The 17,062-nt window shown below is 38.4% G+C and overlaps 1 protein-coding gene across 1 annotated transcript in view; it reads left to right on the top strand.

Annotated features, from left to right (window-relative positions):
- Positions 1–17,062, top strand: part of KCNH5 (potassium voltage-gated channel subfamily H member 5) — a gene marked incomplete at both ends in the record, with an annotated part of 194,890 nt that overhangs the window by 31,398 nt on the left and 146,430 nt on the right. Inside the window, one exon of the mRNA XM_083351057.1 lies at positions 3,462–3,590. Within this exon, the coding sequence (XP_083207183.1) occupies positions 3,462–3,590 (129 nt within the window). The remainder of the gene's footprint in view (positions 1–3,461; positions 3,591–17,062) is intronic.

The raw sequence follows: 17,062 nt of genomic DNA, 5'->3' as shown, positions 1-17,062 counted from the left end.
GATAAGAATCAGTTAATAAAATACTTCTAGTTATTTTTCTAAAGCAATGATTAAAAGTATTTTTGGAAAGAACTATGCTGCACACCCATACTCCAGCTGAAGCAGGATAAAATATTTATTGTAGATTCAACAACTTGGAAGAAAGTTCCTATGAAAATATATCACAGAATGTGTCCTTGTTGATTATTGATAGTCCTAGAAATAGCTTTTATCTCACACTCCTGATCCTTAATTAATACTGCTACAAGCATCATCTTGAGAATCCTCGATACAAACATTTTGAACATGATACAGCTACCGTTTTTCATTATCTTGTGAACAATAATATTCATGTGAAATAAGTGATGTGACTGCTTAGTACAGTCACTTGGATCTTTTTTACTCAGGGTGCCTCCCAGATTTTTGAACCTGCTTACAAAGTGTGGCTGTTAACCTTCCACAGCCTAAGCAAGAACTGGCATATCCAGTCCTATCTGCAGAAATTGTAGAGGCCGCATTTCCTCTACCCAGAATTTTCACTCTGCCTGAAGTGGATAGCATTATGTTAGTTGCTGTCTTCTTGATTAATGTGATTTATAGTGTAGCAATTTTATTGGCTAATGCTGCTGTTTTTGGTTGACAAGAATCTCTTTTGGAGTGCTTCATCATAACTCCAAAGCAATTCCTCAACTGATCTTCTGAATTTTCCCCAAATTGCAATTTTGAAATAATTACATAGCTATGCAACTCAGCAAAGCATTTTGCAGGTTGTTGAAGTTGCTTATGAAATTTAAATCTGTTACTGTTACTGTTAAATCTTTATAAAGAAACACTAGAACTTATAATTTCACAGTTTCTAGTCTAGCACTTTAGCCACTTCACCAAACTAGTTTTTTTTTACTGTAGTGCTGAGATCAGAGGGTAAAACAACCAGAGGAACTCTCCTTCCTTCCTTCCTTCCTTCCTTCCTTCCTTCCTTCCTTCCTTCCTTCCTTCCTTCCTTCCTTCCTTCCTTTCCCATACGCACTAGCCATCTCTCACACACAAATGTGTATATAACTTATATCTTGAATCTCAATATGTTCTTGATGCTGAATTACAGTTGTCTTATTTTTTATTTCTTCCAACTCAATGGAAGGAACTTCTGTAAAGGGACTTGGAACTTTATCTGTCTGGCCACAAGAAGGATAATGGTCTGTAAACAGAATCAAATAGGACTATATTGGTTGGGGAAGGACCTGGAAAAAGAAAGAATCTAAAAATGGGCCAGATTTTCAGAGGGGGAAAAACCCAGGACCCCCCCCCCCCACCATGCATTCTAATGAGAGAGGTAGTTGAGCAGCAGCTCAGAATGCAATTGACTATTTTATTCCTAACCTCCTCCCTTATAATCATGTCACCCAAAGTAGAGCTATTAGGAAACTGGAAGGAATTTCCCAAACCACGTGTTGTCTATGTTCTCTCTAGTCTAAAAAATATTGGAAAATGTATGTAATTGGATTGGGATTATTCTCTTACTGACACAACAAAACCAAATTTGGCAATGTTGGTAATAGTAGAAGCTGGAAAATTAAAGAAAGATGGCTCAGATCGTGCTGGAGAAAAAACCCATTTAAAAACTATTTATGCATCTGTATGGGAACAACCACTGTGCAAGGGTGCAAGGATGCTGCTGTTGATCCATCTCTTCCTTTTGAGTCATCAGACCACGAATGTTTCTAATCAGCTCTCTATGTGCAATAACTACCTGACAAGTAGATACAACATGGCTAGGAAGCAGAATGTTTATCGACTTATCTATAAAAAGCTTATCTATAAGCTTATCTATAAAAAGTGTAAAGCTTATATTCATACGTAGTTTCAGTGTTTGTCCTTTGGCTACAGATGGTTTATTTGAACTAATAGGAAAATAATTTTCAAAATGCTTGGGAAATGGGTATATTTGTTCCAGAAAGATTGGTATGGACAGCTTCTCTGTTGCTTTTTAATGAAGGTCATAAAAATACACCATGAGGATTAAAAAAGTTATAATTCAACATTTTTACAGGGGAAGCAGAACGGAAGCCTACTCTAAATAGCAGATGATGGGATGAAGCTCATCTTTTGAGCACCCATTGGCATCTGCGTGGAAGATTGTCAGAAAAAGAATGCTGGCTTAGATTAGATAATGTAACTTAATACACAATGATCTTTTTACATTCTTAGAGTCATAGAATTAGCAGCCAGAGATATTTGAGTCCCACCTTCAACCTCACACTGAACTGCATACCAGGCAACAAACATGACAACTTCCACTAAAGAAAAGGGGGCTCAGATTGTAAGATATGGAAGTAGGAGGATCCACTGAGAATGAAGGACAGGCAGGGGTATAAAAATAAACATGACTGCAGTTGTCTCCATGCAATCAAACCTTTACTCCTTTTGAAAATGTACCACATATGCAGTGCACACATTAAAAGGGGGGTGGTGGTTGCTCTTGTGGTTGATTGTGTGGTCGTGATCACCATCTTAACTTTTTCGACACTCCAGATCCCCTGGAGTAGAAGCAAAGATTCAAGGATGAAACAGAAAAGGAAGAGAAGAGGGGTGCAGCTACTGCCCATGTTTACAGTTCCATCTTTTTTCAGATTTTCAAATTAAGGCCAATTTCTTAGATCAAACACACTAGCATAGTCATTTGCCCAGTTAAGAATGGTTAAATCCTATTTCTTTCAGTGACTAATTCTCCCATTCTATTCAGTGGCATTCAAATACCTTTCACTATAATAATAGCTCATTGTAAACATAATAAGTACAGAATGCAGCCGCGAGAGTTGTGTTGGGAGTCTCCCGATACTCCCACGTTACACCGCTGCTCCGTGAGCTGCATTGGTTGCCAGTTGTCTTCCGGGTGAGATTCAAGGTACTGGTAACAGTGTTTAAAGCCCTTCATGGCATGGGGCCGGAGTACCTTAGGGAACATCTGCTGCCGGCATCAAGCTCCCTGCGCCCTGTGCGTTCCCACAGAGAGGGCCTCCTCAGGGTGCCACCGATCAGAGAATGTCGATTGGTGGTCCCCAGGGGGAGATCCTTCTCTGTGGGCGCTCCGGAGCTGTGGAATCAGCTACCGGTAGAGCTCCGGATGGCGCCCGATCTTCGCTCCTTTCGTCGCGATCTCAAGACGTTTCTGTTTGTTCAAGCCGGCCTAGCCTGATGGGGATTGGTGGGGTTTTTATTCTTGTGTTTTAATTTTAACTTGGTGCTTTAGAATTTGATTCCAACTGTTTTAATATGGGCAATTATTTAATCTTGTTTTAACGTTTGTATTTAGTATTTTATTCTGCCCTGTGAACCGCCCTGAGTCCTCAGGGAGAAGGGCGGTATATAAATATTATTAAATTAAATTAAATTAAATTAAAATAAGTGAACATTAGGATGATGAGCCTGCTTTCATACTCCTTTTGATGTGATCTGTACTTTATTTATTTATTTTTCAATTACAGGAACACCTGTTTGGTTTTACATGCAAATTGCACCGATAAGAAATGAGCATGACAAAGTGGTGTTATTTCTTTGCACTTTTAAAGATATCACTTTATTCAAGCAACCTATTGAAGATGATTCAACCAAAGGTAATTATGAAAATAATGTTTAAGACAGATTCCCAGAAACTGTAAATTCTATTTTATTGTCTCTCTCTCACTCTCTTATTCTCATTCTCTCTCCTCTATCTATCCTGAAAATATTAAAATAGCTAAATAATATCCTTCCTCCCGCACCTCTGCAAGATAGATATTCTAAAACCTGGTTGACTGTGGATCCAGAGAGAGATATGGTTCATCATTGCAACTGTAAATAGTTACTATATGAATGAACTTTCACCCCTATAGTAGCTATATTATGTGTTGCTACGTGAGAATAAGGCAATAGCTGATGCAAGTCTGAACAATGTTTTTTAATTATGGTTTATGTAATTTCCTGGTCATTGGGTGAAATAAAATTGACTGTCACTATTGACTTGTTGAAAATTGATCCTCCTACTGTAGCATTGCACACCCCAGAATTCTCAAATATGGACTCCTCCAAAAATGTTAAGACTTTATTTATTTGGCATCCCTTCCTTTTTTTGAAAACTTTTATTACAAATAATTCCTCTGTTGGTACAATATAGACATGGGAAGCAACAATAACAGGGATAGGCTAAATGACATAAGAACTAGAGTTCATTTTACACTTAGATTCAGCTCAACAAATCAATAATGCCAGAGTAGAGCCATGGGACTTGCAAAAAAGTGATGAACAAGTTTAGGAAGGTTTAGTTTGACAGGCAGTATTCCTCTGGGTTTAACTCTCTCAGCAATCCTCTTGTCTGTAATAAATTTAAACTTCTTGCTTTGGAAGGGTTATAGGTCTACAAAGGAGTACATTGCAGACTCAACCCCTGGAGTTTATATTTTAAGAATCACAGACTGTGCAGCTGAGATCATGAGGTTTCAGAGGACCACTGGGTTAAAAGTAGATTGAAAATACTAAGACAAAACAGTTGCCTGGCTCAGCTCACCACAACCTAATGACCTCCAGATGTTTTGAGACCACACACTCTGAATTCCTGACCAGCCCAACCAAGTCTTATGATCAGAGAGGGCACCAAATTTTGATCACTCCTGTATGTGACAGACTTAAAAAGTGGTTGAACTAGTATATGGAATGCTAATATCTAACAAAATAAACTCTCTTTTGGCAATTGTTATACTCTGGAAATTGCATAATTCATGTTCTGTCCCCTGAAAACAGTATTGTCACACCATTATACTTAGAAACTTTCCAGCAGAACATAACTTGGAAGGATGAAACAGAGGATTATATAAATTACAATGCACTGGGAATATATAGGCATTGGGGAGAAGGAAGATTTGAGTGGAAAAATCACTTAAAAATGAGATGTGTAATTAGAATATATTTCATAACATGAAAAGAAAAGAAAAATCAGGAACACCAGACTTATACATAATAAATAACCGTAATGCCACAATCTCATGGTAGATAAACAGTGTATAAATATGAGCATGTATTAATTATTCATGGAAAAATAGGTTCCAATGAAAAATTCAGTGAAACTAAAATATTGATGCAAACATACAGTAAGCTTCCTACCCAGTCTTTTGAATTATATTATTATAATTATATAAATTATAATAAATTATATACATTTATATACATTTCAAACCTGAAAGAATAACTTTACAGATCAAGATTGAATGTCTTGATGAGGTCCATTTTATTCATGGAAATATTTTCTACCAAGAATCTTGGCATTCACAGGATCCGAGGAAGACATGCTTTGCATGCTGTTTATTTTAAGCTGAATAATTTTTGACATTTCTGAATAATTTTTGACACTTCTGACCACAATTTAACCCAACGTTTCTGTTGCTAAGTGAAACAGTTCTTAAGTGAATTTCACCCCATTTTACGACTGCCACAATTGTTAAGTGAATCACTGCAGTTAAGTGAGTAGCATGGTTGTTAAGTGAATCTGATGTCTCCACTGAGTTTGCTTGTCAGAAGGTTGCAAAAGGTGATCACATGACCCCAGGACACTGCAACCGTCAAAAATATGAGGCAGTTGCCAAGCATCTGAATTTTGATCACATGATCATGGGTATACTGCAATGGTTGTGAGTGTGAAAAATGGTTATAAGTCACTTTTTAAAGTGCCATTGTAATTTTGAACAGTCACTAAATGAACTGTTGTAAACCGAGGACTACCTGTACTAGATTAGATAAATTAATTCTCTAACATGGTATAAAGCAGGGGTAGGCAACCTAAAACACTCAAAAGAGCCACTTGGACCCGTTTCCCACCGAAAACACTGGGAGCTTCTGATATCTAAAATGAAGATAACACTGCATATATTGTTTTTTACCTTTATGCTATGTATAAAAAAAAACTATTGTGTGCTGCATTTATGAAATCAATGAACTGCTACAAAGAATTTTTTTTAAAATTTCTGCATGCAACAAAAACATTTTGAACTCCAAAAAAAAGACACTGGGTCGAACATTACTTTCAAATAAAATATTCAAATGTCTATTTGGGTCTTCCTCATATTTATGAAATAAAAAGCCGGTGCAAACTATAAAAACTACCAACAGAAAAATAAAAAATAAAAATATTGCGGGGGGAAAAAAAGGACAGGAGAAAGAGGGGAAAAAATCTTTCTCCTTCATCCCAACAGGTAAAAACAATTTTAGTAGCTTATCTACCATCTTTAAATACAGCATAATTATCCCCATACCTCACCTCTTAATTAAACAAAAACAAAATATTTCATTAAATGTTCTTTACTAAAAGTTCAGTAAGGACAACCACATATATTTATATATATATTTTTCTCTCTCCCTCCCCCTCTCTCTCCCTCCCTCTCTCTCCCTCCCTTCCTTTCTCCCTCCCTCTCTTTCTGCCCTTGGCCTGCCAGTCCCACTCAGTGTGTTTGTGTGTTGTGTGTGTGTGTGTGTGTGTGTGAATGAGAGAGAGAGAGAGAAACAGAGAGAGAGAGAGAGAGAGAGAGAGAGAGAGAGAGAGAGAGAGAGAGAGGCACTTCTGCTTCCCTTCTCTCTCTCTCTCTCCTCCCCCTCTCTCTCCCTCTCTTGGATCTTCTGTTCACCTGGCAAGCTGGCTTCATGCTGTTCTGGACAAGCTGACACACATTCCTATTGGGCTGGCTCTACTGCCCTTGAGAGTGTTGCTTTTTGCTGCTTCCTGTTTGCTGCTTCCTGTGGAGACACAGCAAAGGCAAGAGCCCCGCCCAATAAGCTTGTCAGCTTCTCGGAGGACAGTGTGAGTTACACACACACGGACACACAAAGAGAGAGAAAGAGAGAGAGAGAGAGAGGGAGGGAGAGAGAGAGAGAAAGAGGAAGTACAAGTGCCTCTCTCTCTCTCTCTCCCTCCCTCTCTCTCTCTCTCTCTCCCTCTCTCTCTCTCTCTCTCTTTCTCTCCAAACTGGGAGCCACAGGAGAAGGCTGAAAGAGCCACATGCGGCTCCAGAGCCATGGGTTGCTGGTTCCAAAGGGCAGGCGCACCCACTGAGAAGGCCCTATCCCTGGGTGTCGTCCGCCGGCAATCTCTTACCGGTGGCACCCTGAGAAGACCCTCCCTGTGGGAGCTCACTGGATGAAGGGAGCTTGATGCCGGCAGCAGGTGTTCCCTCAGATATCCCGGACCCAAGCCATTTAGGGATTTATAGGTCATCACCAGCACCTTTAGCCATATCACCCCTTAAAACATATTCTAAATATTGTCGCATAAAGTATTTATTTATTTGCTTTATTCCTCAGACAAAAGTTACAACTTTGAATAAGCAAGATGAAAAAAAAGATTAAAATGGGAAGATAGGCACGTTAGTACACCTATACAACTCCCCCCCCCTTAGGAACCTCTTAAATACAAAGTGAGGTCCATAGAAGTTAAATTAGAATTTAAATTGTCGAAATTAGTAGTTGAGACAACTGAATCAGTAAAATATTCCAGACTTTGATAACTCTATTACAAAAACTGAGTTTTCTACAATCAAGGTTAAAGTGGTTTACATTAAGTTTAAAGTGATTGCATATTTTACATTACGATTAAAACTAAAAAAGTCATTTACAGGCAAAATGTTATTATGTACAATTTTCTATACAATACTTAAGTCTGATGGCAAGTGTCGCAGTTCTAAACTATCCAAACGAAGAATTTCAAGCCTAGTAGGATAAGGTATTCTATTATGGACAGACGAGTACAGGACTTTTCTTGCAAAGGACTTCTGAACTCGTTTGATTGTATTAACGTCCGATATGTGGTAAGGTTTCCAAACAGTTGAGCAGTATTTTAAGATTGGCCTAAGGTATGTTTTGTAAGCTTTACTGAGCAATACAGTATTTCCAAAAAAAAAAAACTTCATAGAAATAAATTCACAACTTTTAGTTTTTTTTAAAGCAATGCTGTTACAATGAAATTGTTAGAGATGAGTACAGCCAGGTCCTTAACAAAATAAGGGTCATCTACGAGATCAGTACCACCTAACTTATACTTTACATTCTGGTTTTGTTTTCCAATATGTAAAACTGAACATTTCTTAATTGAAATTTACAGTTGCCAAATGGATGGACCAATTAAAAATGTGGTCAAGGTCATTTTGCAAAGCCAGTGAATTTTCAGTAGTTTTAAACAATTGTATACCATCAGCAAAGATGATCCAACTGCTTTTAGGTTCACTAATGTAAATCAGGAAAAGAGTCAGTTCTAGGATGCTGCTCTAAGGAACACCACTGTTAATTGATGCCAGATCAGACATTGAGTTGCCTATTTTGTTATAAAAAAGATGTTGAGACTCTAGAAAGAGTACAGAGAATAGCAACAAAGAAGATTAGGGGACTGGTGACTAAAACATATGAGGAACAGTTGCTAGAATTGGGTATGTCTAGTTTAATGAAGAGAAGACTAGGGGTGACATGATAGCAGTGTTTTAATATCTCAGGGGCTGTCACAAAGAAGAGGTAGTCAAGTTATTCTCCAAAGCACCTGAAGCAACCAATGGAAACTAATCAAAGAGAGAAGCAACCTAGAACAGGCATGTCAAACTCGCGATGTCGCGCGACATATTGGAACTTTTTCCCATTGCTGAAAATGGGATGGGACGCTCCGGCCTGCAGGCCGACACCCCTGACCTAGAACTAAAGAGAAATTTCCTCATAGTTAGCTAAATTTTGCTGCATTCAGAGAACCAATTGCCTTTCAGAAGTCCAGTTTAGGCCTTGGAAGCCTGGAGAAGGCCTCCCAGGCCTAGAACGGCCCACCAGAAGTGTGTGGATGCCACTTCTGGAAGTCAGTTCTAGGCCTGTATTGAATAAGAGAACCGGTTGTTCAGGTATTTGAATTCCACTGCTGGACTAGATGTCCCCCAAGGTCCCTTCCAACATTATTATTATTGTTATTGTTATTGTTGTTGTTTTTGTTGTTATCATTTTCAGGAGCCTGTTAAACAAGAAAGCAGAGATCTACTTGTGTAAAAATCCTGAAATACTATAGGAATTTACTTTTAAGAACAGTTTATCATGTAGTACCTTTTCAGAAATCTATGTAAATTACATCTACAGCAGGGGTGTCAAACTCAATTTCATTGAGGGCCGCATCAGCATTGCGATTGCCCTTAGGGGGCCGAGTGGATATGGCCAGGGTGGACGTGGCCTACTGGGTGGGTGTGGCTAGAGTGCATAAGACCTACTGGGTGGGCATGGCCAGCTCTACATCGTTCGCATCAAGGGTGCCTATGGGGGCCTGGGCAGGAGTGGGACAGATCTGAGGGTCTCTGGCAGAAGGAGGGTCTCTGGGCCAGGGCCAAGGCAGTGGGGGCCGTTCCCTCACTGTTTCCAGCATGGCTTCACGGGCCACATGAAACCACTTCGCGGGCCGGATCCGGCCCCCGGGCCTTGTGTTTGACATGTCTGATCTACAGTTTTGCCTTGATCAAGGCATGTAGTCCAACTATTTTTACAAAGCATATAGTACAGATGGAAGCCATTTTTGCTTAAGTTCTTTTGTGAATATATATTATTAATTTTGCAATTACTGCATGCTCCAGGTTTAATTTCCCAGTCTGATTTTTTCAGATTTTTTAAATTATTATTTTTATAAATTAGAAGGCAAACATGCCTTATATACTTTACTCTTCCTATTTTTCTCACAGCAACAACACTATGAAGTGGGTTGGGCTCAGAGAGATTGACTGGTCCAAAGTCCTGCAGCTGGCTTTCATGGCTAAGATAGGAATAACAATATCCTAGTCTCTGGCCAGTGACCTTAATTAGATTATTGGTAATACATCTCTTTTCCAATGTTGTGCTAAGTTTATCCTTGGCATGAACATATATCTTAGTAAGATGGGATTGATTTATTTTATTATGTTTTGAAATTATGCCTAATAAGAAGAATTGAAGTTTCATTTCCAGTATTTCTGAGCATTTTTTTTATCCTGTCCATCAAATACTGTAAAATATTTCTTCTTTCAAATAGAATTTCCAGCATTTATTACTACATGATTTATCTACCCTGGCAATTATTGACAGAGTTGTATATTACCCTATACAACATCTACAATATCCTCCTTTAGAGTTTTTTGTTATAGCAAAAATAACTAGCATTCCTATCTTACATTCTCCAAATTAATTTAAATATCATACTTAAAATAGAATTAGATTTAAAAGTATAATCAATGGAAAGAAAATTTGCAGTAATAAACGTATACATACAAAGTGATTTTTCAGCATGAAAGAAGCAATGATTTATTAAATAGGAGTTAAAGTACAAATTATTCTTTCTTTCTATTAGAACTTACCCTGCATTGTTCCTCTTGTTGTAAATGCCAATGAAATTTTAAAAAATGAGCATTGCAGAATTACTACTGAGCTTTTCACAGTAATATAAATATATATATTTTCTCACACTATATTCTCCAGAGGATGAGTGCTGCTTATTTTACCCTAGAGAAATGTTTGTTCATTTTTTTTCTGTCTAAAAATAAGAGGATAATCCTAGGGAAATATTGAAACATCTCTATATAGAATCAATCTGCAGCTGAAGCAAGCAATGCCAGATGCGCTAATGGTGAACTGAAGCCAACTTACACATACCTGTGCGTCATTCGATTCCCTAATCCCTAATTGCTTGTAATTCCCTAATTGCTCATAATGTGTGTTTCTGCAAACAAAAGGGGTCATTTATTGAAACAATTGAAAGCCGCAAAGGCACTTTTCTTGCTCTGAAAGTTGTGTCAGTGTAATATAGTAGATTAAATTTCAATCTTCAGTTTGGATGAGATCCTTTACCTAAGCAAGTTATCCCTTGATGATAGATAGATAGATAGATAGATAGATAGATAGATAGATAGATAGATAGATAGATAGATAACCTTTAATGTCATTTTTACTGTTGGCACAATGGCACACATTAAAAATGAAATTTAGTTGCTTGCTCTCAAAGTGTACACATACATAACACACATTTAAACATACTATATACAACATATGTATAGACTTACTCCCAGTGGTGGGATTCAAATATGTGAACAACCAGTTCTCTGTGTAGATGCCACTTCCGGAAGTCCATTCTGGGCCTGGGCAACAAAGAATGAGCTGCCGGTTCTGCCGAAGTGGTGCGAGCTGGCTGAATCCCACCACTGCCTACACCCTTGCATATGTTGAAATGAAAGGGGAAATCAGGATGGGCTTGTATGATTCAGCACTCTTCACTTGCTCTTTGGGGGAAAATCCAAGTATGGAATAAAATAAGAGGTTCTCTTCCAGGTCATGTTAAGGATCCATTAAATTCAGCAATTTATCTCCATAGGTGTCAAAACTAAAAGGAGGAGATGAGTAGGAAGCCTTCTTGTTTTTCCACCTCCTTACAAATCCTGTCAACAGTATTAACCATTAAGTAAGCTCAGTCCACACTAGGCACGTTCTGCATTCCCATTTATTTCCTTCTCTCTGCCCACCCCCCACAACAGTTTATAATTTCTCTGAATCTTTTGCAACAGACCAATTCTCTTTAGGTTTGTAACTTAGGAAAGGAGCTGCTTCTTAGTTTCTGGGCTAAAATGTAATATGCAAACACAATGGATGGATATTAGTCAATCCTGAAAACATTTAACAGAAAATGGTGCATTGTTTAAAACAAAAATGGAAGGGGATGATAATTTGAAAATGTGTAATTTGTGATTTTAATGAGCTGCCATCATGTAGAGCAGACATGTCAAACACAAGGCCCGGGGGCCGGATTCGGCCCGCGAAGTGGTTTCATGTGGCCCGCAAAGCCATCCTGGAAACAGTGAGGGAACGGCCCCCACTGCCTTGGCCCTGGCCCAGAGACCCTCCTTCTGCCAGAGACCCTCAGATCTGTCCCACTCCTGCCCAGGCCCCCATAGGCACCCTTGATGCGAACGATGTAGAGCTGGCCATGCCCACCCAGTAGGCCATACACAGTCTAGCCACACCCACCCAATAGGCCACACCCACCCAGTAGGCCATGCCCACCCGGCCCCTTGAGGGCAACTGCAATGCTGATGCGGCCCTCAATGAAATTGAGTTTGACACCCCTGATGTAGAGTGTGACAGATAGTTTGAAGTATTTCCTGCTACTCTTCAAATGCTGATAACTAGCTACTGGCAGAGAGACTAAATAACTTTGCCTTTGGCCTACTGACAGGTGCTCCATCATTTGAAAAGTTTCATATTCTTCCAGTCGTAAGACATGGTCCCATTTAAGCTACCAAATGAACTATTTGTGCTGTTTCTTCTTTCAAAGCAGTGCGGATGCACTTTTCTGCAAAGGGCAGGCCTCATTCAACCTCCTCCTTTGCTTCGGGTCATCTCAGTCACAAATTTTAGATAGTGTTTTCCACTCTGTCCATGCTAAATACAATCTTCACCTGCTGAATTTGTATGTATTCTGCTATTATCGGAAGCAAGGGAGACCTAGGGGCACTGAACCTGTCCTGAAAACTGCCCGAGACCTTTTCCAGCCTTTCTTTCAGGTGTTCCATGGAGTCCTGTTAGAATCTCAAGAATCCAAACTTTCATTTAAAAGTATTGTGCCTAGCGCTCATGGTTGCCATGGTTTCCGAAGAAGAAATTGTCTAGTGTCAACTGTGGCTTCCATAAACAGTACTCAGGATTCATGCTGACCCTTCTTTCTTGTTTCAAACTGGCGAACATGATTGGAACAATGTATAGCTCTTTCAGAATTTCTCCTTTGATGAGTGTAGTCAGACACAAAACATCTACTTATCAGAAGGCTTCCTGTGAAGTTGCTTCCTGTTAACCCATTCAGCTTCCTGGAAATTTTGATTTTTTTTTTTTCCTGGACAGTTGAATACACTTTTGATCAGAGCACTTTCTTGTTCCAGTTTCTAAAATCATGTATGTCTTCTTCCCATTTGATTCTTATTTTTTTAATTAAAAAGAAAAAGAAAACTATATATATATATTGTTTTTAAAAATACCAGATGGAATAGAGAGTCTGGCAGCAATCAAGGAATTTGTTGATAGGCTTGCTGGTCCCAGCAGATTCACACTACAACTGTAAATGAACAATAAAAGAGGAGTGATGCATATAGTTTCCCTGAAGTTCTATAGCTGATACAAAGAACCAGATTGGTATAATAATGAAGGGTAGAAATTGGGAGACTATGAATTCTAGTCCTTCCTTCCTTACAAGACTAGTTGGGTGACCTTGGGCCAGTTACTCTTTCTCAGTCTTAAGAACGAGGATGAAATGGCAAGCCGATTCTGAAAAACCTTGCCATGAAAACTATAGGGATTTGTCTGGCAGGGACTAGGAGTCAGAAACTGACTTGAATTCACACACACACACACACACACACACACACACACAAAATCACATTTGGAAACAGGACATTAAATAAGCTGGGTCATTGCTTCGATTAAGCAGGACAGATAGTATGTATTTATAACACTTGTAAAATCTTTAAAAGTGTGGATTATTTGCCCCATTGTTGTTCTTGTTTTCTTCCTGTTGCTATTGATGCTTTCTAGCTGCTCCTCTCTCACCTTGCATGATCTGAATATGCTTTACTTCCATCAGAACACATACTGGTGTGTTTACATTTCTGTTAACTGTTGTGTGATGGATTGGAAGATGAGCAATGTGACTTATTTCATGCTTATGGTGTCAGTTACACTTGTACTTGCATGGGCAGAGATCAATGGGCAAATTATATAATTGCCCTCCCAGAGTCTTTAGATCCTGAGTTAGACCCTGTACTATATACCATTTTTTACTTAAGCATTTTTGCTGCCGATTGTGATTGCAAATGCAACTCTGACAGATTGATTTAAATGCTTTCATTATTTTCCTCACTCTAAAATGAGACAAACCATGGCAAAGAGGTTACTTGCAACTCAATAGACCTATGCTAATATTTTATTAAGAAGAGAGTAAGTCACGACTGCCTTTTTGGCAAAGCAAATATGCTAACAAGAAGGCAATAAGACAAAACCTGGTTCCTGTATCAGCCTTGAAATAGCAAAGCAATCTTTAGGGCACTGCCTTAGAACAGAGAGAAACTGAAGTCCGTACCTCCCAATGAGGAGACGCTGAAAATATTTCAAAAAGAGGAATGGAGGTCTTTGGAAGAAATTAAATTATTTTGACCATGTAGCCAAGGGTAGCTCAAGATAATCTGTCACCTGAATCAGGTCACCCTCCTTGTGGTCCCACTTTCTTGTAGGCATAATTATAGTATTCCCATTTACTTCTGGCCTTCAGGCCTCTGAACTTCTCTTAAGGGACCTCTTAGAGCAGCAGAAGAATTTGAAACTTATAGAATCGCTGCTGCTCCAGATGTTGGAAGCATTGGCTCAATTCCCCACTTATTTCAATCTGTTTCATTGGGCCATGGAAGGGCCGGTCTTATCTTCTGCATGACAAAATATAGTTTATGCAAAATGTTATGTTTCAGCTTCCATCTTGCAGCCTTAGCTTATTATAGAGAGAAATGAGAATTGTCTGTACTCATCCATCACTACTAGTTAGGTTGCCACGGTTTTTCAGCAACATCTGGGTATCTGTTGATTCTTCACCTCTGTTTTAGAGTGTCTTAGAAAGTGCACCACAAATTTATTTCTCTTCTGTACAAAACTGCTGCACTGTGTTTTGCTCAGATCTCAAGCTGCCAACCTCACTTAATGCTGCCCATTATTAGAAATCTGGTTGTTTGATTCATGACTCCAAAGGAGAGAGTTTGATGTCCAAAGCAAACACAAAACTGTTTTATAGCTCAAAGTGATGTTTTTTGATTTGCAGGTTGTTTACCTTGATGGTGTCTCTCTCTCTCTGTGTGTGTGTGTTTGGGGGGAGGGGAAATGCATGATAGCATTTAATTGCAAAAGAAAGGTTTCTGAATTTGAATTCAGAGTGCCTCTGCTTCTTAAATTTTTGATCTATCTAATCTCTTCCCACTCTCCCTATCGTATTTTCATGAGCTAAAAGAGGAAGACACTATTTATTTTATTTATTTTGTTACATTTATTTGCCACCTATTTTGCTGTAGGGCTACTCTAGGTGGCTTACAATAACAAAAAGGAAGAAAAATGAAAGGCATGTAAACAGAACAGAAGTAAAATAATAGAAAAATAAAATAAACAATGACTAATTCACAATGAGAATAAATACATGGAGGTGTTATATAGTACAGGTGGTCCTTGACTTATAACTTACAAAAGTTTGAAGTTACAATGGCACTGAAAAAAGTGATTTATGACCATTTTTCATATTTATGACCGTTGCAACATCCCCATGGTCACATGATCAAAATTCAGATGCTTGGCAACTGACTCACATTTATGACTGTTGCAGCGTCCTGAGGTCATGTGATCACCTTTTGCAACCTTCTGACAAACGCATTCAATGGGAAAACTAGATTCACTTAACAACCATGTTACTAATTTAATAACTGCAGTGTTTTACTTAACAGCTGTGGCAAGAAAGGTTGCAAAATGGGGCAAAATTCACTGAACAAATATTTCACTTAGCAACAAAAATTTTGGGCTCAATTGTGGTCGTAAGTCGAGGACTAACTGTATGCCCAAGGAGCTCTGGAAGGAGAAAATATAGACTGAGAAAACTGAACACTTACTGGTACTTTCTCAGATACAGGTCTGGCTCAATTTGGACTGCTTCTCTTCCCACCCGTACTACTATTTCTGTATAAACATGGACAATCCAATGTCAGGCATTGGTCTTGTTATAAGGGCTCCAGATTAGGTAGATGAAGAAAAAAAGGCCAAAGGGATAGATGTAGTTAGAATAACACACATTGTGTACAATCAAGAATAGTCTGTCCCAACTGACAAGATGCATGAACTGATGCATGACTTTGCTACAAGGGCTTTTTATGATTAGCTTGTTTTGAGACTTAATCAAAAGGATTATGCTGAAGCTAACTAAAAGCAAATACCATAGTCTTTCCTGAGCTTTTGAACATCCTTGAGGAAAATTTAGTTTTTCTAGGGGTGACCAGTTCAACTCAACATTGCTTCAGTTCATCACACTCAACAGCCAGACTGAACTGATTCAGTTTAGATTATCAAATTAATTAGGAAAAAGTGGCAATTCAATTAGCTATTAGACTGAACTTTTGAATCAAGTATTCTTACTGTGCATACTTTTCTAAAGCTCCTGAAATTTACTTTCTCCATTGTATGTTTTAGTTTGTTTAGAATACCAGAATTTCTGGATTTTTGTTTGAAAAAATATTGCCATATATGATCCGATGCTTTCTCATGTCATATTTGTTTATATACACTATTTTGAAACTAATTTTAAAGGGAAATTTATTTAATATTTTTTAGTCTCCTGATTTCAAATCTGAATATGATTTGCATCCATAAACTATGTATGCAGGGTCATTGAAAAGGCATTCCATTTTGGAATATTCAGATATAATAATTTAATTTAATTTAATAATTTTATTTATATACCGCCCTTCTCCCGAAGGATTCAGGGCGGTGAACAGGGCAGATATATAAAAAATACAAAAATACAAAAGTTAAAAGAAAATTAAACATATGCCCAACTAAAAACAGTAAATACAGGTGTTAAAAATGACCATAAAAACCCAACCCATCCCCCTTCAGGCCAGGCTGGCTTGTTCAAATAAGAGTGTCTTCAGATCGCGACGGAAGGAGCGAAGGTCGGGCGCCATCCGGAGCTCAACCGGCAACCGATTCCATAGCTCCGGGGCGCCCACAGAGAAGGACCTCCCCCTGTATAATCTTAATCTAGTGAAAAATCAGTGTTGAGGAAAAAGCAACACCACAAATAAATAGGAGTATGAGGGAAATTCTAAATGCTGATATTGTTCTTGGGTTGCTGATGCTTTTTGTCTTCTAACTGATTAGCTTTACTGTCTTGACATTATCAAGCTATCTGATAATTTTTCTGATCTGAAGGCCTGAGGTTATTTTCTAGATAAAGGATATAATTTCAGGGCTGTCTGATTCATCAGAAAATAGTAGATGATTCCCAAAGCACTGAAGTAAA

Source organism: Vipera ursinii, assembly GCF_947247035.1.
Source record: "Vipera ursinii genome assembly, chromosome: 1".
In the NCBI taxonomy this organism is placed as follows: domain Eukaryota; kingdom Metazoa; phylum Chordata; class Lepidosauria; order Squamata; family Viperidae; genus Vipera; species Vipera ursinii.
This window is presented reverse-complemented; position numbering and strand designations above follow the sequence as displayed.